The sequence below is a fragment of the Hemitrygon akajei genome, chromosome 19 (assembly GCF_048418815.1).
Source record: "Hemitrygon akajei chromosome 19, sHemAka1.3, whole genome shotgun sequence".
NCBI classification, from domain to species: domain Eukaryota; kingdom Metazoa; phylum Chordata; class Chondrichthyes; order Myliobatiformes; family Dasyatidae; genus Hemitrygon; species Hemitrygon akajei.
Window position 1 is genome coordinate 58820308 of NC_133142.1, and position 22735 is coordinate 58843042.

At 40.7% G+C, this 22735-nt stretch overlaps 1 protein-coding gene across 1 annotated transcript in view; it reads right to left on the reverse strand.

Moving 5' to 3' along the window:
- Window positions 1-22735, reverse strand: part of rnf123 (ring finger protein 123) — a 435502-nt gene that overhangs the window by 399197 nt on the left and 13570 nt on the right. Inside the window, exon 4 of the mRNA XM_073072589.1 lies at window positions 4182-4261. Within this exon, the coding sequence (XP_072928690.1) occupies window positions 4182-4261 (80 nt within the window). The remainder of the gene's footprint in view (window positions 1-4181; window positions 4262-22735) is intronic.

Sequence of the window (22735 nt, forward strand, 5' to 3'; positions counted from 1 at the left end):
AAGTGGTAGAGGCAGGTTCGGTATTGTCATTTAAAGTAAAATTGGATAGGTATATGGATAGGAAAGGAATGGAGGGTTATGGGCTGAGTGCGGGCCAGTGGGACTAGGTGAGAGTAAGCGTCGGCACAGACTAGAAGGGCCGAGATGGCCTGTTTCCGTGCTGTAATTGTTATATGGTTATATAGATACATTGTAGAAAATGAGAGGAAGAAATACTTGAGCAGGGATTTCTAGAGTTCAGTGCTGGTAAAAAGAAGTCACTAACGCTAAAGTCACTTCATATGGGCATCACAGAACAGGCCAGAATGGAAATATAGCAATCTTTTAAAAGTAAATGATAGAGTTAGACGTGAACTTCTAAATCTGTGTTGTCATTGAATATCTTGAATTACCTGAAATTTCAAACTCACTCTCGATTGATTTATTCTCCAACATTCCTTTCTTATCTCTTGGAATTCGTGCCAAACATTCTATTTTTAATTTAGTGATACAGCCCATCCGGCCCAGCAAAACCTGACAACCTCAACTTAACCCTAACCTAACTATGGGACAATTTACAACGACCAGTTAATCTACCTGGTACATCTTTGGACTGTGGGAGGAAACCAGACAATGCAGAGAAAACCTCAGCATTCCATGGGGAGAATGTGCAAACTCCTCTTGTAACAGCGTCATGCTAAACACTACGCTATCTTGGTGCAACATGTTCTTGTGTTAAACATTCAGAGCCTAAAGAGGCAGGGAATTCCAATGATTTAAACACTGAGTGGGGGAACTGCTCTACTTAATCCAAAAAATGTTCCTCTCTCTTCTTGAGATCTTGTCTCCAATCTAGACTCTTAGCATTTTCTGTCAGTCCCTTTCAGAATCAGATATTTCAATAATATTGTCTCATTCTTTGAAACATCAGTGAGTGTAGTTCAATGTTCCTTTTAGAACATCAGTTAGGAATCAATCTAGTAAAGCCTCAGTGGATTCCCCACAGGTATAGTCTTCTTCAGGTCAAGGCTGAAACACAGCCAGTGCTCCAGGTCTAGCCTCATCAATGTCCTTGAAGTTAGATTTTGTTCCTTCTATACTGCAATGCCTTTACAGCATGTTTTCCTAATTGTTTTCTGTTCCTACATTTCATGAACCAGATTCTTTACACCAACATTCACTTGCTTCTCAATTATGATGTACTGACTACATCAAATACAAGCAGGTCAGGTCAGTCTGTGGAAGAGATGCATAGACTTGCTCAGAATTAATCTAAATATCTGGACCTGAGTACAGCCATGACGACAAAGTTACAGGATATAGAACCTGCAGGACTGCAGTGCATTACTTCAAGCATCACCTATGGAAGTCAAAGAACCTTCAGCATAAGGCTTGCACTATTAATACAAAAATGCAGGATACTAAGTAGCAAACACTGATCCCTGCGGCACACCACAAAACAGGCCTCCATTCAGAACTGTAACCATCTACTATCACTCTGTCTTCCCCTACAAAGCCAATGTTAAATCTAATTTACTATCGCATCCTGAATGCCAAGTGACAGACCAATTACCATGTACTGTTTTGTCAAAGGCCTTGCTAAAATCCATGTGGACAATATTCATTGCCTTCTCTTCATTAACATTCCTGGCAACCTCCTTGAAAAATTATAATAGACTATCCTTCATCAGACCTGTATATCCAAATACTTATATATCCTGTCCCTTAGAATACCTGCCAATAATTTACCTACTATTGATGTCAGTCTCACTGGCCTCTAATTTCCCGTCTTATTCTTAAAACCTTTCTTGAACAACAATAGTTATTCTCCAATCCTCTAGACCTCACCCACAGCTAAGGATGTTTTGCTGGGGCTTCCACAAGGTCTGAGATAGCACCCTGTCAGGCCTTGGGGATTTATCTACCCTAGTTTGCCTCAAGACAACAAGCACTTTCTCCTCTGTAATCTGCATATGATCCATGATCTCAATACTGTTTTGCTTCAGTTGTATAGACTCTGTGTCCATCTCCCAAGTAATTACACATGCAATAAAATCCGTTTAAAATCTCCCCCACCTCTTTCGGTTCCATGCATAGATGACCATGTTCATCTTCAGAAAGACCAATTTTGTTCTTTGCTCTTCTTTTGCTCCAAATATATCTGTAGAAGCCCTCGAGATTCTCCTTCATCTTTTCTGCTAGAGCAACCTCATGCCTCTTTTTGCTCTCCTGGTTTCCTTATTAACTGTTCTCTTACATTTTTTATGCTCAGGTACCTCATTTGTTCCTTGCTGCCTATACCTGCTATACACTTTTTTTAAAACCAGGTTCTCAATATCTCTCAAAAACCAAGGTTTCCTAACCTGTTAGCCTCATCTTTTATTCTGACAAAAACATACAAACTCTACTCGTAAAATTTCACTCCCACCTATCAGTCATTCGTTTGACAGAAAGCAACCCACCCCAATACATACTTACCATCACACAATTCACCAATTTAGAATTTCAACCCAAGGATCAGGCATTTCCTTTTTCATAATTGACCATACCCACAAGACATACATGTACTTTGATAATAAATTTACTTTGAACTTTGAAACTAATGGCATTATGATCACTACATGCAAGTGTTCCCCTACACAAACTTCTGTCACCTGTTCTTTCTTGTTCCCTAATAAGAGATCCAGTACACACTTTCTTTAGTTAAGAACTCCATATACAGTGCCTATAAAGAGTATTCACCCCCTTTGTAAGTTATTATGTTTTATTGTTTTGCAATATTGAATCAGTGGATTTAATTCGGCTTTTTTTTGAGACTGATCAAAAGAAAAAGACTCTTTCATGTCAAAGTAAAAACTGATCTCTACAAAGTGATCAAACTTACAAATTCCACCTAATGGTGCAGGATATGGGTAACAGAGTGACCATTAGGAGAAGGAAAGGGAATAGGCAGTCAGTACAGGATAACCCTGAGGTTGTGCCCCTCAGTAACAAATATATCACTTTGGATACAGTTGAGGGGGGGAGGTTGGTGATCAAGCAGAGGAAAGCCACAGCAGTCAGGTCCCTGGCACTGAGTCTGGCTCTGTGGCAATTGTATGAATGGTCAGTGTTAGCGTGGAGAGCATAAGGCTTCGGCAAGGAGAGGTGGAGGCTAAGGTAGGTTTTTGGTAAGTTTCTTTCTTTCTTATTGTAAAATTAGAGGAGTGGGAATGCCAGGCAGGACAGTGGAATGCTCTTCTTGCATGATGTTGGAAGGTGGGGAGATCTCCAATGTCCCTGACAACTACACTTGCAGCAAGCTTCTTACAGACGCTAGATAACTGGAGATGGAATCAGATGAACTCCGGACCATTTAGAAGGCCGAAGGGTTGATTGACAGGAGATAGTGCAGTTCCAGTGCAGAACCCAGAATAAGGTTGGGGAGGGAAAGAAGTACAAGTTGGCAGATGATAGGCGAGACCAGGTGAAGGGGAAGGAGGGGAATGAAGTAAGAAGGTGGGAGTGGATAGGTGGAAGATGCTGCTGACTGGACCAGAAAATTATAACTCTAAGGAAAGATGGACAGGCCAATTTATTTGAAACAATGAGGCTCAGGGAAAATTTAAGTGTATAAAACTGTGAAAGGCCTAGATGGAGAAAAAAGGGTAGATTTTTTCTAATACCAGATGAGAAAACCATGGGAATTGGGGGTGGGGGAATATTTAAACTAATTCATGTAAGAATTAAAAAGAGAGATGAGAAAAGATATTTTCATCTAGAAGGGTTGTATGACCTCAGTATACAGATGGAAGTCAGCATGATACACTTAGCTTTTCCTAAAGGATAGATGAAAAATATGAGAGCTCCATGGACAGATGCTTGAGGATCAGAGAAGTGCAGAGCAGGAGCAGCAGAAAAACCTTTGCAGGAGATATTATAGCCATAATGGATCAGGTAAGAATGGAAATGATGAAGGCAGCTGAACGATGGAGGAGAGGCTTTATTATACAATAGTACATTCAACTATGTCAAAGACTGTAGACAAGAGGAGGAAGAGAATGAGGCATCACGCCATATTATTCCAAGATGATAAATGGTTATGAAATACAGCAGCATTCAGAAAAATAAATAACCTCACCAGCACACAAGCCTATATATCTGGATTTATCAACCTCACTCTCAAAAAACATGATGCCACTTCATTGACACAATTTTCCTACCCTTGTCTGCCTGAGTGTCCAGTCCTTCAGTCAGTAGTCGATCCAAATGTTCATTCAGATTCTGAAAGTTCAATGGCTTTCTGAAACAAATGTACAAAATAATGACAATAGAATAAAAATAACAAAAATAGTATTTCCTCTAGCTTAAACTAAACTACAGAATAAATTTGTAACCTTAAAGCCTTTTAAGTAACTCAGTTTTATTTTAGATACACGGTTTGTACCAGATCCCAATCAGGGGGTGAAAAACTGTATTTCTTATCCTTGCACTTCCCCTAATTACCCCATGAGAATAGTGCTGAGCCTCTTACACCCTTTTGGTGAAGATGCTCCCACAGTATTGTTGGGGAGGGGTTCAAAGTTCAAGACCCAGCAAAGAAGAAGGAATGACTGTGTTTCCAAGTCAGGAAGTTAGAGGGGAATCCATTGCTGGTGGTTCCCATGTACTGGCAGTTGAAAAGTTCATAACTTTGAAAGGGAAGTTACAGGCTATTGATTGCTGTGATCTTTTTCCCAGAGAAAGTGTGATAATAGAGTAGTTAGCAGTTTGCTGCCAGTAAGGCGTCGCTGTGTCTCTCCAGCACTGCCTTAAAACAGGTCGAGGATGATTCTGTTCCACAACAGTTCTGTGGGTTCCAAGGTGAACACTGAGGCAAAAGTGGGAAAGATGGGTGGGCATTTTAGGAGGTAGTGTACTCCTTCCAGTGCTTATGCTAAGCTTCTGTGTGCTCCCACATGATTTGACATTCTCAATTTTATCCTGGATGTTTCTTCTCTGCTTCAAAAGCCCAAAGATCATGTGACCTAGTGAGAACCTCCAAGAACATCCTTGAAACATTTCCTCTGTCTGTCTGGAAATTTTTTGCCGTGTTGGAGCTTTGAATAAAGTGTCTGTTTCAGGAGTCTGGTGTCAGACCCATAAAAGACAGGAACTGTCCAACAGAGCCAAACCAATGTAATGTGGGACTCACTGCTAGAGATGTCAGCCTGGGACAAGACACTGACAATGATTCACTGATTCTGCCTGTGGATTTTGAGGATTGTGCAGGGACAGTGTTGGTAATATCTTTCCACTGCTCGGGAAAGATATTACCAGCACTAGTGACATATTAAATAGTAATTAGCTGGACTGGATTTGCCCCATTTCCTGTGAACAGATACAACTTGGCAATATTCCACACTGCCCTGTAGATTCCAAAGTTCTATCAGCTTGTGAGAGATGCGGCTGTCTCTGGAGAGCAGGTCTTAATTACTTCAGACAGTATATTTTCTTGCTGCATCGAATACTTTCAGCTTTTTCTTGATACCACCTGGAATGAGCTCAACTGGTTGTTACTGTGACAGTGGGGATTTGTGGAGAAAGTCACATCCTTCATTGAACCAGTGTAGACTTTTGGCTGGATTTTGACAGCAGAGTCTGGTCCATGAGATTGCAACAGTGTACCTTCCTCCAGCAGTCCTTCAGGATCGAGGAGGACTTGTTTGTACTCCAGTTTTCTGGGTTCCATATAATTGGCATCAGTGTTCCAGAGGGAAAAAAGTGTTCCGGAATTTAAAAATAAGGTGTCCCAGGGTTGAACAGAAGTTCATGGAGTTCAGCCTGGTTGTGAAGAAGTGAGTGTTGGAACACTATGAAGCAACACAGATATAGTGAGGCAGTCTGAGCCATCACCTGATGAGAACAGGAAAGGAAAAACAAAAGGTTTCAACTTTTGAGACAGAGCTATTTGAGGAACAGAACTGAATTCAGACACTGATTCCCAAAGATTTAATCATTCAATGCCAAGTACATTAGAAATAATAAATACTGCATAAAACACAGAAAATAAATCCAAAACTGCATTGGCACGATAGCAATATTTCAACACACAGCAGCTCGGGAGGGCATGCTTAAAAAACCAAGCAAACATAAGGAATGTGACAAAGGTAACCAGTCAGTTGGAAAAGAGAGGTAATGAAAAATTGCTCAAAGAGATCCAAATATTTTGTCAATTTCAACTCTACTTCGCAAAATATAATTTTTTAAAAAGACATTTAGCCAAGTAGTCTGTGCTGTTGATTATTCTCTGGATATCTCCTCACTTAATTTCTCTTAAGGGGTGTTCTTTTTTCCTTCAAGTTTCTATGCAACTTTCACTTACGCTATTTGCTTCAATTGCTCCACGTGTGAGAATAGGAGGGAACTATACATTGTTCAAAGACAACAAAGCATTAAAATGGCACACTAAAATGTATTTTACTACTGCAAACTGACTGAATTGCCAAAAATGATTAGAGCCATCAAAACAATGATGAATTAAACCTGGTGCAAAAGGATGCATGTTGCTGCCCTGACATCACTATCGTCCTCCACAATCATTTTCTGCATTGTGTGAGCACAAATCTTTTGGGAACAATGTTCTAGAGGTCCTATAAAGAATTTTGACCCAAAGCACAACGATTCTGTCTCAGCAATACATGCTGCTCAGTCTATTGAGTTCCTCCAACAGATGGCTTGTTGCTAATGTCTGCTTTTAGTTTCATTGCCCTCAATACCACCATATGCCTTCAAATCTGACCTTCCAGGACCCAACTACTGTTCCCTCAATAACACCATATGCCTTCAAATCTGACCTTCCAGGACCCAACTACTGTTCCCTCAATAACACCCTATGCCTTCAAATCTGACCTTCCAGGACCCAACTACTGTTCCCTCAATAACACCATATGCCTTCAAATCTGACCTTCCAGGACCCAACTACTGTTCCCTCATTACCACCATATGCCTTCAAATCTGACCTTCCAGGACCCAACTACTGTTCCCTCAATAACACCATATGCCTTCAAATCTGAACTTCCAGGACCCAACTACTGTTCCATCATTTTCTGCCTTGTGTGCAATTTAAAAACATGGGAGAAAGGGAAGGGAGTGAAGGAGGAGCTGGTGGGTCATGCATAGAACTAGGTGATTAGGAAGATGATGGGCAGATGGAATCAGGTAGCAGTGAGGGTTGAAGCTGGGAGACAACAGCTGGTAGGTGCTAGGTTAAAACATCAAGGGAGAGAAAGAATGGGAGTAGGCCATAACTTCTCTCATCATTTCATTGGCTATGTGGGAAAATCCTCGTTCCAAACCAACACTGGCACTACCCGACAACTTCAACTACTGCATTGGTGCAGCCTCCTTAATTCACACAGAACTCAATTTTATCACCTTCATTCTAATCACTTGGACCGTTTCTGATAGTTTTCTCCATTTTCTGTATCTCTTACTCCATCTCAGAAGACAAACGATCCACTAACATTTACTTTAAATACACCAACTGAATCCCCCATCCTGTCAACCCTCTCTCGGTTTTTCCATCTCCACCATGTCTACACTCAGAATGAGGCCTTCTATTCCAGGGCAGCTCAAATGTCCTCCTTTTTCAAGAAACGTAGCTTCCCCCCTACTGTGGCTGATTGCGAATAATACCCACCCTAAAAGCTGCTTTTACCAAAACTCCATTCAAGAGAGCATTATAATGCTTCCATCAGGCAGTTAATCTGATCAATCATTCATTTTAGCTCCTCTGCCACCACCCTGTATTACCCATATCACTACACTGTAAACACTTCTAATCACTTTTTATAATTTATTTTATTTATTTTTATTTACTGATACAGCATGGAACAGGCCCTTCCAGCACAGTAACTAATGCACTGTATTAACCCTAGTCTGATTACACGACAATTTACAGTGACCAGTTTACTAGAGTTGTAGGAGGATGGGAATCAAGAGTGCAAAAACAAATAGTGGAATGGTTGTGGAGAAAGGTGTTGTTAAAGCTACACAGTAGGTCAGGAATCAAAAACTTGAGTACGATGGGATTAATATTCTGAGCTGTATATATTTCAATGCAGTATTATAGGTGGGGGATGGCTTTGCTAGTCAGGGAAAATACTACAGCAGTGCTTCGGCAGGACAGATTAGAGGGCTTGTCTACTGAGGCTATATGGGTGGAGCTGAGAAACAGGAAAGGTATGACCACATTAATAGGGTTGTATTATAGACCACCCAATAGTCAGTGAGAATTGGAGGAGCAAATCTGCAGAGAGATAACAGACAACTGCAGGAGACACAAAGTTGTGATTGTAGGGGATTTTAATTTTCCACACATTGATTGAGACTCCCATACTGTTAAAGGTCTAGATGGGTTACAATATGTAAAATGTGTTCAGGAAAGTTTTCTAAATCAATATATTGATGTACCAACTAGGGAGGATGCAATATTAGATCTCTTATTAGGAAATGAGTTAGGGCAGGTGACAGAAGTGTGTGTAGGGGAACACTTTGGTTCCAGTGATCATAACACCATTAGTTTCAACTTGATCATGGATAAAGATAGATTTGGTCCTCGGGTTGAAGTTCTAAACTGGAAAAAGGCTAAATTTGAAGAAATGAGGAAGGATCTAAAAAGTGTAGATTGGGACAGGTTGTTCTCTGGCAAGGATGTGATTGGTAAGTGGGAGGCCTTCAAAGGAGAAATTTTGAGAGTGCAGAGTTTGTATGTTCCTGTCAGGGTAAAAGGCAAAATGAATAAGAACAAGGAACCCTGGTTCTCGAGGGATATTGGAACTCTGATAAAGAAGGAGAGAGAGAGATGTATAACACGTATAGGCAACGGAGGAAATAAGATGCTTGAGGAGTATAAAAAGAGTAAGAAGATACTTAAGAAAGAAATCAGGAGGGCTAAAAGAAGACATGAGGTTGCTTTGGCAGTCAGGGTGAAGGATAATCCTAAGAGCTTCTACAGGTATATTAAGAGCAAAAGGATAGTAAGGGATAAAATTGGTCCTCTTGAAGATCAGAGTGGTCGGCTATGTATGGAGCCAAAAGAAATGGGAGAGATATTAAATGGATTTTTGCATCTGTATTTACTAAGGAAACTGGAATGGAGTCTATGGAAACAAGGCAAACAAGTAGGGAGGTCATGGAACTTATACAGATTAAAGAGGAGGAGGTGCTTGCTGTCTTGAGGCAAATCAGAGTAGATAAATCCCCAGGAACTGACATGGTATTCCCTCGGACCTTGAAGGAGACTAGTGTTGAAATTGCAGGGGCCCCGGCAGATATTTTTAAAATGTCAATATCCACGGGTCAGGTGCCAGAGGATTGGAGGATAGCTCATGTAGTTCCGTTGTTTAAAAAAGGCTCAAAAAGCCGGGAAATTATAGGCCGGTAAGTTTGACGTTGGTAGTAGGTAAATTATTGGAAGGAATACTAAGAGATAGGATCTACAAGTATTTGGATAGACAGGGACTTATTGGAAAAAGTCAGCATGGCTTTGTGCGTGGTAAGTCATGTTTAACCAATCTATTAGAGTTTTTCGAGGAAGTTACCAGGAAAGTGGATGAAGGGAAGGCCCTTACATGAACTTCAGCAAGGCCTTTGACAAGGTCCTGCATGGGAGGTTAGTTAGGAAGATTCAGTCGCTAGGTGTACATGGTGAGATAGTAAATTGGATTAGACATTGGCTCAATGGAAGAAGCCAGAGAGTGATAGTGGAGGATTGCTACTCTGCGTGGAGGCCTGTGACTAGTGGTGTGCCACAGGGATCAGTGCTGGGTCCATTGTTATTTGTCATCTATATCAATGATCTGGATTATAATGTGGCAAATTGGATCAGCAAATTTGCTGATGATACAAAGATAAATACTCTGTGGATATTTGTGATATGTATGATTATATGATATATATGTCCAATGTCTAAAATACATCTTATGGAAATGTTTGTTTGATGATGAACTTCAATAAAAAAAAATTACAAAAATAAGATTGGAGGTGTAGTGGACAGTGAGGAAGGTTTTCAAAGCTTGCAGAGTGATTTGGACCAGTTGGAGGAATGGGCTGAAAAATGGCAGATGGAGTTTAATGCGGACAAGTGTGAGGTATTGCACTTCGGAAGGTCAAACCAAGGTAGAACATACAAGGTAAATGGTAGGACACTGAGAAGTGCAGTAGAACAGAGGGATCTGGGAGTACAGATACATAATTTCCTAAAAGTGGTGTCACAAGTAGATAGGGTAGCAAAGAGAGCTTTTGGTACATTGGCCTTTATAAATCAAAGTATTGAGTATAAGAGTTGGAATGTTATGGTGAGGTTGTATAAGGCATTGGTGAGGCCAAATTTGGAGTATTGTGTGAAGTTTTGGTCACTGAATTACAGGAAGGATATTAATAAGGTTGAAAGAGTGCAGAGAAGGCTTATAAGGATGTTGCCGGGACTTGAGAAACTGAGTTACAGAGAAAGGTTGAAGAATGAGGGGAGACTTGATAGAGGTATATAAAATTATGATGGGTATAGATAGAGTGAATGCAAGCAGGCTTTTTCCACTGAGGCTAGGGGAGAAAAAAAAACAGAGGACATGGGTTAAGGGTGAAGGGGGAAAAGTTTAAAGGGAACATTAGGGGGTGCTTCTTCACACAGAGAGTGGTGGGAGTGTGGAATGAGCTGCCAGATGAAGTTGTAAATGCAGGCTCACTTTTAACGTTTAAGAAAAACTTGGACAGGTACATGGATGAGAAGTGTATGGAGGGATATGGGCCAGGTGCAGGTCAGCGGGACTAGGCAGAAAAATGGTTCGGCACAGCCAAGAAGGGCCAAAAGGCCTGTTTCTGTGCTGTAATGTTCTATGGATAAATTCCCAGAGCCTGAAAAGGTGTTCACTTGGAGCCTGTGGGAGGCTTGTGCATAAATTGCAGGGCCCTAGCAGAGATATTTAAAAATCCTTAGCCACAGGTGAGGTGCCAGAGGATTGCAGGATAGCTAATGTTGTTCTGCTGTTCAAGAAAGGTGTTCAGAATAAACCTGGAAAACATTGGCTAGTGAGCCTGACATCAGCAGTGGGAAAGTTATTGGAAGTGTTCGAAGGGACTGGATATACGAGTATTTGGGTAGACAGGGACTGATAAGGGATAGTCAGCACGACTTTGTGCATGGTAGGTCATGTCTAAGTAATCTCATAAGAGTTTTTGAAAAGGTTACTAGGAAAGTTGATGAAGGCAAGGCAGTAGATGTTGTCAACAAGGAAAACCTTTAGCAAAACCTTTGACAAAATCCCATGTGGGAGGTTGGCCAAGAAGGTCCAGTCACTTGGCATTCAAGATGCAATAATAAATTGGGTTAGACATTGACTTCGCAGGAGAAGCCAGAGAGTTATTGTAGATTATTGCCTCTCTGACTGGAAGTCTGTAAGTACAACTGTGCCGCAGAGATCAAAGCTGGGTGCATTGCTGTTTGCTGTAAACTGGGTTAGCGAATTTGAGGATGACACCAAGATGGGGGGTGTAGCATACATTAAGGAAGACTGTGAAAGCCTGTAGTGGGATTTGGACCAGCTGGAAAAATGGGTTGAAAAATGGCAGATGGAATTTAATGCAGACATGTGAGGCAATGCACTTTGGGAGAACCAAGCAGAGTAAGTCTTACATGGTGAGTGTCAGGGTACTGAGGAGTGCGGAAGAACAAAGAAACCTGGGAATACAGATCCATCTTGAAAGAGATATCACAGGTAGATATGGTTGTACAGGAACCATATGAAGGCACATTGACCTTCATAAATCAATGTATTAAGTTCAGGAGTTGGGATGTTATGCTGAAGTGTATAAGATGTTGATGAGGCCTAACCTGGAATATTCTGTGCAGTTTTGGTCATCTACCTACAGGAAAAATGTAAATAAGATTGAAAATACGCAGAGAAAATGTACAAGGATGTTGCCAGGACCTGAGTTTTAACTAAGGATTGAATAAGTTAGGACCCTAGAACATAGAAGATTGAGGGGAGATTTGATAGAGGAATATAAAATTATGAGGGGCATAGATAAGGTAAATGCAAGCAGGCTTTTTCCACTGAGATTGGGTGAGACAACAATTAGAGGTCATGGGTTAAGGGGGGGAAGGCGAAATTTTAACAGGAACTTTAAGGGGAACTTTTCCCACTCAGAATGTGGAATGAGCTGCCAGCATAAGTAGCAAATGAGGGTTCAATTTCAATACCTAAGAGAAATTTATATTGGTACCTGGATGAGAGTGGTATGGAAGGCTATGGCCCAGGTGTAGGTCAATGGGACTAGGCAAATCAATGGTTCAGCAGAGACTAGGTGGGCTGTAGGACCTGTTTCTGTGCTGTAGTGTTCTATGACTCTATGACCAATTAACCTACTTAATCCATACCTCTTTGCACTGTGGGAGGAAACTGGAGCACCCGAAGGAAATCCACACGCACACAGGAAGAACGTACAAACTTTCCTATAGAGAACGCCAGAATTGAACACCGAACTCCGATGTCCCAAGCTGTTTACATTGTAAAAACATGCTGGTATTTATGCATATACGCACATTTTATTTCATATTCATATTTTAAACCCTAACTTTATTTTTTATATAATTCTTTATAATTAAGTGTTGAATGCAATTTCCTAATACATGTAAATGTAAATGATGAATAAAGTTGATCATTAATAGACACCTCTCTCATCTCTCTTCTGTTTCGCATATGTCTGCTCTCAACCCATCTACCACCTTGCCAACAGAACATAAATAGAGTTACCTTAATCTTTAGATTTCACCCCATTAGCCTTCTCATCTGGCAAGTCATTCTTCATCATTTTAACCAACAGCAAATGGATCCCACCAGCAGTCACATCATCTCTTCCCATTCCTTTCTGCCTTCCACAAGAACCACATTTTCTGTGACTCCTGGTTCCCTCACCCCTCCAAATCTCCTGATATTTACCCTGCAACCGCAGGAGACGCAACACTTATTCTTACACCTCCCTGTGAACCACCTTAATGTGTATGTATTTTATCATATACTCACTTAACAATATTTCCTATTTCTCGCTATTCTAATGTTTTATTATTTCAATCAGTTCTGATCCCACTAATTAAAGTTAAATTGGAGTAACATAAATTAGTGTTTAAATATCAAATCATGCACTGAGATATATTAGCCGTTTCTATCAAAATAGCTTACCACTTTCTCTTTTATAGTTGACGACTGTTCTGCTTTCATCAGTGTAATCCAAATTTTCATCATTCACCAAACTTCTGATTGCAGAAAAGTGCAAGGATTTTACACTTGTATCTCCTGTTTTGTATACAAGTGTCAGCACAATGCTTTTCTAGTATGGAAAATAGCTGGGATGGATATCTCTTTCACTTATGCAATCAAGAGAAAGGAAGAGGGAGATAGATACTTCCTTCTGAGAGCTTGTATTGTCAGCACTGGCCAACTTCAGCTGAATGTTGAATATTGCATTAATTAAAAAGAAGTTTCAATAGAACCTTGAGATTTTTAATATGAACTCAAGTGGTGCAGTGTGAATTTAAATTCTGTCTCAAAGCAGAATTCACTCTTTAAATTAATCTATTGTAGGCCTACTCCTAACACACATTAGTGAAAAATGGTCTTCAATCTGAAACAATTTTGCTTCTCTCTACAGCCACAGACTGACCTGCTAAATTTTTTTCAATATGTTTTGATTATACTACACAAGAATATCGACACCGTATTGAAACTGACTGGAAAAATAATCCAGCAATGCATCGGCAGAGGGATGGGAACTGGAATCATAGGGCTGAGGATGGAGCAGTTGGTATACAAGTAGATGCAGTGTGTAGTGAGACTGTGAGGAAGGACAAACAGATGACAGGGTAAAATTGTAGTCATGTGGGGGCAAAATTGAAAACAGTGATGAAAACAGGACTGAGGGTGTTATATTTAAATTCACGCTGTATATAGAATGAGCTAAATGACCTTGTAGCACAGAGAGAAATTGAGAGTGTGAAAGACCCTGATGGGAGTTATAAACAAGTCAGAATCAAGTTTAATATCACTGGCATATGTTGTGAAATATATTGTTTTGTGGCAGCAGTACTTTACAATGCATAACAATAAAAAAATATAATTTACAACATCTATAAATTAATAGTGCAAAAAGAGCAAAAAAAAAAGGTGCTATAGTGTACATAGATTCATTATCCATTCAGAAATCTGATGACGGATTGTTTGGGGGGGGAGGAGGAGAAGCTGCTCCTAAAAATGTTGAGTGTCTCTTTTCAGGGTCTTGTACCTCCTTCTTGATGGTAGCAATGAGAGGAGGGTATGATGAGAGTTTTTATTGGCAGCTGCTTTTGAATGTGTCCTCAATGCTGAGGTGGTTAGTCCCCACGATGGAGCTAGCTGAATTTGGAACTTTCTGCAGCTTTTTGCAATCATGCACAGTGCCCTCTCCATACCAATCAGTGATGCAACCAATCAGAATGCTTTCCACTGTACATCTGTATAAATTTGCGAGAGTTTTTGGTGACATACCAAGTCTCCTCAAACTCCTAATGAAATATAGCCACTGTTGTGCCTTCTTTGTAACTGTGTCAATATGTTGGGCCCAGGATAGATCTTCAGAGATGTTGGCACCCAGGAACTTGAAACTGCCCTCCCTTTCCACTGTTGAACCCTCGGTGAGGACCGATGTGCATTCCCTTGACTTCCCCTTCCTGAAGTTCACAAACAATTCCCTGGTCTTACTGATGTTGAGTGTAAGGTTATTCTTTTGACATCAACCAGCTGATCTATCTCACTCCTGTATATCTCTTCATCACCACCTGAAATTCTGCCAACAATAGTTGTGTCATGGGCAAATTTATAGATGAAATTTGAGTTCTGCCCAACCACAGAGTTGTGGGTGTAGATACAGCAGTGGGTTAACACACATTCTTGAGGTGCACCAGTGTTTTTGTCAGCAAGGAAGAGGTGTTCTATCTGATCTGCAATTACCGTGGTCTCCCAATGGTGAAGTTAAGAATCCAAACAAGAGCCAAGATGTGGGTACAAATTACAATGGGAAATAGAAAAGGCATGTAAAAAGGACAAAATTCCAATAGCCATGGGAGATTTCAATATGCAGATAAATTGGGAAAATCATGTTGGTGTTGCTTCCCAAGAGAGGGAATTTGTAGAATGCCTGTGAAATGACTTTTTAGAGCAGCTTCCATTTGAGCCCACTAGGAAAAAGACAATTCTGGATTGGGGACTGTGTAATGAAACAGATTTGATTAGAAAGCTTAAAGTAAAAGAAGCTTTAGGAGTCAGGGATCTTAACATGATAGGATTCGCTCTGCAGTTTTAGAGGAAGAAGCTAAAGTCAGATTTGTCAGTAAATCAGTGAAGTAAGGGAAATTACAGGGGCATGAGAGCAGCGTGCCAAAGTTGACTGGAAGGAGACATTAGCAGGGATGACAGCAGACACCAATGGCTGGAGATTCTGCAAGCATTCAGAAGGCACAGAATAGACACATCCCAAAGTATTAGTATTCTAATGGGAAGCTGAGGCAACCATGGCAAACAAGGAAAGTCAAAGACAGCATAAAAGCAAAACAGAGGGCGTATAATAGAGCTAAAATTAGTGGGAAGTAAGAGACTGGGAAGCTTTTAAAAAACAATTTAAGATAACTAAAAAAAAACATGAGAGAAAAGGTGAAATGTTAAAGTAAACTAGCCAGTTATATCAAAGAATTATTACATTAGAGGCTTTTAAGAGATGCTTAGAAAGGCATATGGATGTAAGGTGGATATGGACATAGTGTAGGTAGGAGGGATTAAAGTTTGGGTGTTTTTGATTTGCTTTTTTGCTGGTTCGCCACAACACTGTTTTGTGCTGTTCTATGTTCTAAAGATACTATGGACCCGCTGCAGGTCAGTTGTAATAGGTAGTTGGAATGGTTCTGTATGGCCTACATAGGCCAAAGGGCCTATTTCTGTGCAGCACTTTTCTATGACTCTTCTATGACACCAGGGGCACAATACAAGTTTTTTTTCCAGAGATATGAAGTAAAGAAGAGGGAAGAGTGGATATCGGACCACTGTAAAGTGATGCTGGAGAGGTAGTAATGGAGAACAAAATAATGACATACGAACTTAATAAATATCTTGCATCAGACTTCACTGTGGAAGAAACTAGTAGTATGCCAGAAATTCAGGAGTGTCAGGAGCCAGAAGTAAATGCAGCCTCTATTACTTAGGAGAAGGTGCTTAGGAACCTGAAAGGACTGAACCAGATGGGCTACACCACAGGTTTCTGAAAGAGATAGCTGGATTGTTGAAGCATTGGTAATGGTCCTTCAAGAATCACTAGATTCTGGAATAGTTCCAGAGGACTGGAAAATTGCAAATGTTACCCCAATCTTTAAGAATGTAGGGAGGCTGAAGAAAGGAAATTATAGTCTGACTTTAGCGGTTGGGAAGATCTTGGAATCCATTATTAAGGATGAGGTTTTGGGGTACTTGGAAGCAAATGATACAGTAGGCTGAAGTCAGCATGGTGTCCTTAAAGAAAAATCTTGCCTGACAAACCTGTTGAAACAGACAGGATAGACAAAGGAGAGTCAGTGGATATTGTTTACTTGATTTTCAGAAGGCCTTTGACGAGGTGCAAAACATGATGCTGCTTAACAAGATACGAGCCCATTGTATTACAAGAAAGATACTAGCATGGATAAAAGATTGGCATTCTGGTAGAAGGCAGAGTGTGAAAAAAAAGGGACCTTTTCTGGTTGGCTGCCAGCAACTAGTGGTGTTCCACAAGGGCCAGTGTTGAAGTCACTTCTTTTCACATTATACGTCAATGCTTTAGATGATAGAATTGATGGCTTTGCCGCCAAGCTTGCAGATGATATGAAAATAGGCAGAGAGGCAGGTACTATTGAGAGGCCTGTAGAAGTACAGACAGATTAGGAGAATGGGTAAAGATGTGTAGGGAAGATAGAGCAGATTGTGTTGGGAAGTATATGATCTTGCACTTTGTTAGAAAGAATAAACAAGGAGAAAATTAAAAAATCTGAGGCACAAAGTGGACTTGGGAGTCCTTGTGCAGGGGTTCCCCACCTGGGGTCTACAGACCCCTTGCTTAATGGTATTGGTCCATGGCATAAAAAAGGTTGGAAATTCCTGCCCTAAGGTAAACTTGCAGAGCAAGTTGGTGGTAAGGATGGGAAAAGCAATGTTAGCATTCATTTTGAGGGGACTAGAATATAAAAGCAAAGATGTAATGCAGAGGCTTTATACGGCATTGGTCAGAGTGAACTTGGTAGTATTGTGAGCAGTTCTGGGCCCTTTATCTAAGAAAAGACATACTGGCATTGGAGAGGATCCACAGGAGATTCACAAGAACAATTCTGGAAATGAAAGGATTAATATATCAGCATCATTTATTGGCTCTGGGCCTGTATTTGCTGGGGTTTAGAAGAACGGGGGAGGGGGGCGATCTCATTGAAATATATCAAAGACTGAAAGACCTAGATAGAGTGCATGCAGAAAGGATGTTTCCTATAGTCAAAATAGAGGGACGCCCATTTAGAACAGAGATGAGGAGGAATTTCTTTAGCCAGAGGGTGGTGAATCTGTGGAATTCATTGCCACAGACAACTGTGGAGGCAAGTCATTGGATATATTTAGAGTGGAAGTTGATAGGTTCTTGATTAATCAGCGAATCAAAGGTTAACGAGAGAGAACTAAAGAATGGGGTTGAGAGGGATAAAGTCAGCCAAGGAGGAATGTCAGAGCAGACTTGATGGGCTGAATGGCCTAAATTTGCTCTTTTATCTTATGGTCTCCTCCTCCTCCCCCACTATCCAGGGAGCTAATAAATTCTTTTAGGTAAGGCAGAGATTCACATGGCCCTCCTCCCACCCTACCTAGAATATTCAGTGCTCTTGATGCGGCCTCCTCTACATCAGCAAGATCGAGTGCAGTTTATGCTTATGACAAACACCAAGGTCATCTTGAACTCCAAGTCGCATGTCATTTCAACTCCCTTTCCCACTTCAACTCTGACCTATCAGTCCTCAGCTATCTCCACTGCCACAGGAACACCAGAAACACAATTCAGGAAGAGCAGCTTATTTCCACCTGGGTAGTCTCTAACCCAGTGGGAAGAACATGGATTTCTCCGATTCCAGGTAGCCAGATTCTCTGTGTTCCAAGCTCTCTCGCTCTGATCCACCCAGGTTCTTTTACCTCCCCCACTCCACTTGTTTCCAAATCCTCCACAAGGTCTCCATCAGCCAGTTCTGTTCTCCTCCTCCAACTAACTCCATCTGCCCATTATCCCTCCCCTGTCTGGATCCAGTTATTAACTTCCTTCCTTACCAGATTCCAACCTCAGCAGCCTCGTCTACACATCTTTTCCCAGCTTCTCTCTATCTCTCTTCCACCCCTACCTGACCCCACCTGCTCCATTTTCTCTCAAAGTCTGCCTCCAACAGCCAGTCCCTGACTCCATCTGTCCATCATCGGCTACTTCAACTAGTCCCAACTATCAACAGGCAGCTCCTATCTCACCTCACCCCTTCCTCTCATTTCTTTATACTGGTGATCACCCCAATGCAGAAACATCAATCATTCCTCTGCCTCCATAGATGCTGTCTGATCTGTGCAGTACTTCAGCTTATACTTTTGTTTCAAGTAACATACAATTTTGCTTTTGAAATCACCCAGTTTCCTACATCTTCTTTGCTTGAGGCCAATCCAACCTCCTCAACCCAATCTAACTTCCACCACCACCCATATTGAATTCACCCTTCAACTTCTCAGCCTTACATCCAGAAGCTACTACCTACCCATCCACAATATGCATTTCCATTCTGGGACTTCTGATCTCATCGGGGTACTCCTAAGCCTCACAGAAATACGGAAAGTAACACTTACATTTATAAATTGTCTTAAATAGGAAAGAAATAGAACAGTACTAGACAGGAACAAGCCCACAATGTCTGTGCCAACTACACAGCAAATCATCCCAAGGTACCCCCAGGAACTTCAGGCAAAATATGAGAGTCACAAGAGAAGATTTTTGAACAAATGACCAAAGGTTTGGAAAAAAAAAAGTAGGCCATAAATAACAGAAAGATACAAAGGTACGATTCTTAGAAAGGGAATTCCAAAGCTTTGTTCCTAGTTTGCAGATGATTGAGTAGTATGCAGGTCCAAGAGAATCAGGGATGCTAACAAGAAAAAAAATTAGAATGAAATTGAAATAAAAGGAGCATAGGGTTAAAGAAAGAGTTAAAATGTAAGGAAAATATTGCATTCAACATTCTGCAGGAATTGCCTTAGTTGCCACTACTAACACATAATAAAAAGGGTATAATAAGTTCATCTTTTTAAACAAAATTATCATCTAGGTTTGTATTTTAAACTTTAATAAATGTCAACTTGAAAAACACAAATAGATCAAGCTAAGGGATTGACAGGAATCTCACTGGAAAAGATCTGCACCGTCAGGGCTTTGTAATGTGAGCTGGATCATCCAGTTGCACTGTCAAGCTATTATTAGTGAATGTAGACTCACAAAGTCCGAGGCAGGTACACAGAAAAGTCAAGCAGTTTACACACTCTGTAAGGTGTTCACAGAATACATTAGCTTCCTTATACATACACCCTGACACCTTATGTTCTTCCATCATATAGACTAAAATCTGAATACTGAGAAACAGACTTAAATCAGAGAATGTTAGCTTAACATCCATAGTGCATAGATACACTGTTACATTCAGAACAAATGTTTATATTGTTTAAAAGATTCATCAATATGCTGAACTATACATTCACAATTCCCTCTAGAAATGACTCAAAGATATTAACAGCCTTTGAGCTCATGCCCAAGTGTAATGGGCAAATCTAACCAACAGCTATCACCTGCAAGTTCAAACAGTCCTAATCTTGTCCTCTTCAAATCTGTTGTTCACACACAGGGTGCTCTCCAGCTCAGTGACAATAAGCCATTTGGTCTTTTAAATTTTACCACTTGAGATCAATTTTGCCACCATTTGAGGCTGTTTTAAACAAATACCAGAGTCCTTTGCAACACGTACAACACGCTGGAGGAACTCAGCAGGTCAGGCAGCATCCGTGGAAACGAGCCACATTTCTGCCCGACCTGCTGAGTTCCTCCAGCGTGTTGTACGCGTTGCTTTGACCACAGCATCTGCCGTGTACTCTGTGTTTACCAGAGTCCTTTTGCAGGTACCACTACAGCTAGTCTAGACAGGGAACTTGAATTGTTTTGCTATAATACAATTTCATTGAGTTTCAATGGAATAAAGTACAGAAGCATTAGTCGACGTCTCACATCAACTGAGGCATTAATTTCTTTTGGGATCAATGAAATATCTATCTATCTACATGAAACTAGGTGATCATAGTGCACAATGGAGTGCATCCAAACACAAACTCCAAAACTGATCACGCACTTTATCCCCAAAATAATGTACAACAGTTATTCCCAGCAGGGGCAGTTGTGTGTCCTAAGGGGGCACCAGGGGAAACAGAAGTCGGGGGGGGGGGTGACATTCAAGATTCTTGGGGGGAGGGGGCAGTAGGCAGCACGCTAACTCGAGGCATGAGACCTGACCAACTGTGCCAACTCGCTGCCATTGTCAACATCCGACAGGCAATCCCAGTTTGTGTTAATTTTTAATTTTAATTTAGTCCCATTAATGATGGATAAATACATATGCCTTGATCTCAGAGTCTGAAGGCGGTGAAGCTTTGAATTCTAATCCTGCTAAGAAACAGAAACTACAGAAAATGTGCCAGTTCTATGTTACATACATGGAGTATGATTTTATTCTGTTCCCGTCAGATAAGTGACACCCTGTGTGTCTTATTTGTAATACTGTACCATCTAATGAAGACATGAAGCCATCAAGATTCCAGAACATTTCCATAAAAGACACCCTCAAAAGGCTATTTATGGTATTACTCAGTTCCAGTAGATGAAAGAAACATTTTTTTTTATTAGTTTTTCAAAACATTTTACAAAATTAAAAACCCCAAATCCCAATGGGGAGCATTAATACAGTGCAAGATTAAGCATACAATAACAATATGCTACAAAGGAAGAGAATTTAACAAAAAAGCACCTAAATTAAAGACAAGTGAGCTTAGTGTCCTCCCCAAGCCCCACAACACAAGAAAAAAACAACAACTCCAGACCAACCACCACACAGTATAAAGAGTATAAGTCCGGACAGTCAAACTCCCAGACTGTGAATACACTTAGTAACAGAGGATAATAATGCCTACTACCAAAAAAAAAGGGAGCTGAAAGCAAGGGACCGAAAAGAAGAAAAAAAAAGAAAAAAAAACCCTAGTCAAGAGGAAGGTTATGAAAGTACTCGATAAAAGGTCCCCAGACCTTATGGAACTTTAGATCCGAATTAAGAACTGAATAATGAATTTTTTCGAGGTCCAAGCAAGCCATAATGTCATTAAGCCATTGTGCATGAGTGGGCGGGGCAACATCTCTCCATCTAAGGAGGATCAAGCGTCTTGCCAGGAGAGAGGCAAAGGATAGTATTCGGCATTTGGTCGGACCCAGACATAAATCTGTCTCGCCCCAAAAACCGAACAGAGCAATTAAGGGGTTAGGTTCTAGGTGCTGATTCAGAATACCCGATAATGTAGTGAAGACATCTTTCCAGAATTTCTCCAAGCTAGGACAGAACCAGTACATGTGGATGAGAGAGGCCACACCCCTCTTGCATTTATCACAGAGCGGACTAATGCCAGGGTAGAATCGAGATCGTTTAGATTTAGACATATGGGCTCTATGAACAATCTTAAACTGTAAGAGGCAATGGCGAGCACAAAGGGAGGTTGAGTTAACCGATTTGAGAACTGAGTCCCAGCTCTCCTCGGATAAGGAGATATTTAAATCCTGCTCCCAGGCCATTTTAATTTTATCCACAGGGGCCCGTCGTAAGGCTGCTAGTTTATCTCGGATAATTGAAATTAAACCTTTACCTAGTGGATTAATGGAAAGAAATAGGTCCATAGCATTTTTCGCAGGCATTTCAGGAAAGTTAGGAATTAAAGGAGCAGTAAAGTGTCGGATTTGGAGATATCTGAAAAAGTGAGCATTAGGCAGGTTGAACTTAACGGAGAGCTGCTGAAAAGAAGCGAAGCGATTATCAATGAAGAGATCTTCAAAATGTCTAATGCCCTTCCTGTACCAAACATGGAATGCTGAATCGTACGTAGTAGGTAAAAAAAAGGTGATTATGTGCGACAGGGCTAGAAACGGAAAACCCCTGGAAACCATAGCATTTCCTGAACTGAGCCCATATACGCAAAGTGTGTCTAACCAGAGGATTAGCTATTGATCTGGGCAGACTGCTAGGGAGTGCAGAGCCAAGAAGTGCAGATATAGATAATTCTTTAGTGGAGCTCAACTCCATTGCCACCCAGTTAGGGCACTCGGGTTGACCGTGGAAGAAAGACCAGAAGGCAGCACAACGTATATTAGCTGCCCAGTAATATAAGCGAAAGTTAGGTAAAGCCATGCCACCCTCTTTTTTAGATTTTTGGAGGTGGATTTTATTAATTCTAGAGCGTTTATTCTGCCACAGATATGACAAAATAATAGAGTCTAAGGAATCAAAAAAAGATTTAGGAATAAAAATTGGAATAGATTGAAATAAGTATAAAAATTTGGGGAGAACATACATTTTAACAACATTAATACGACCTAC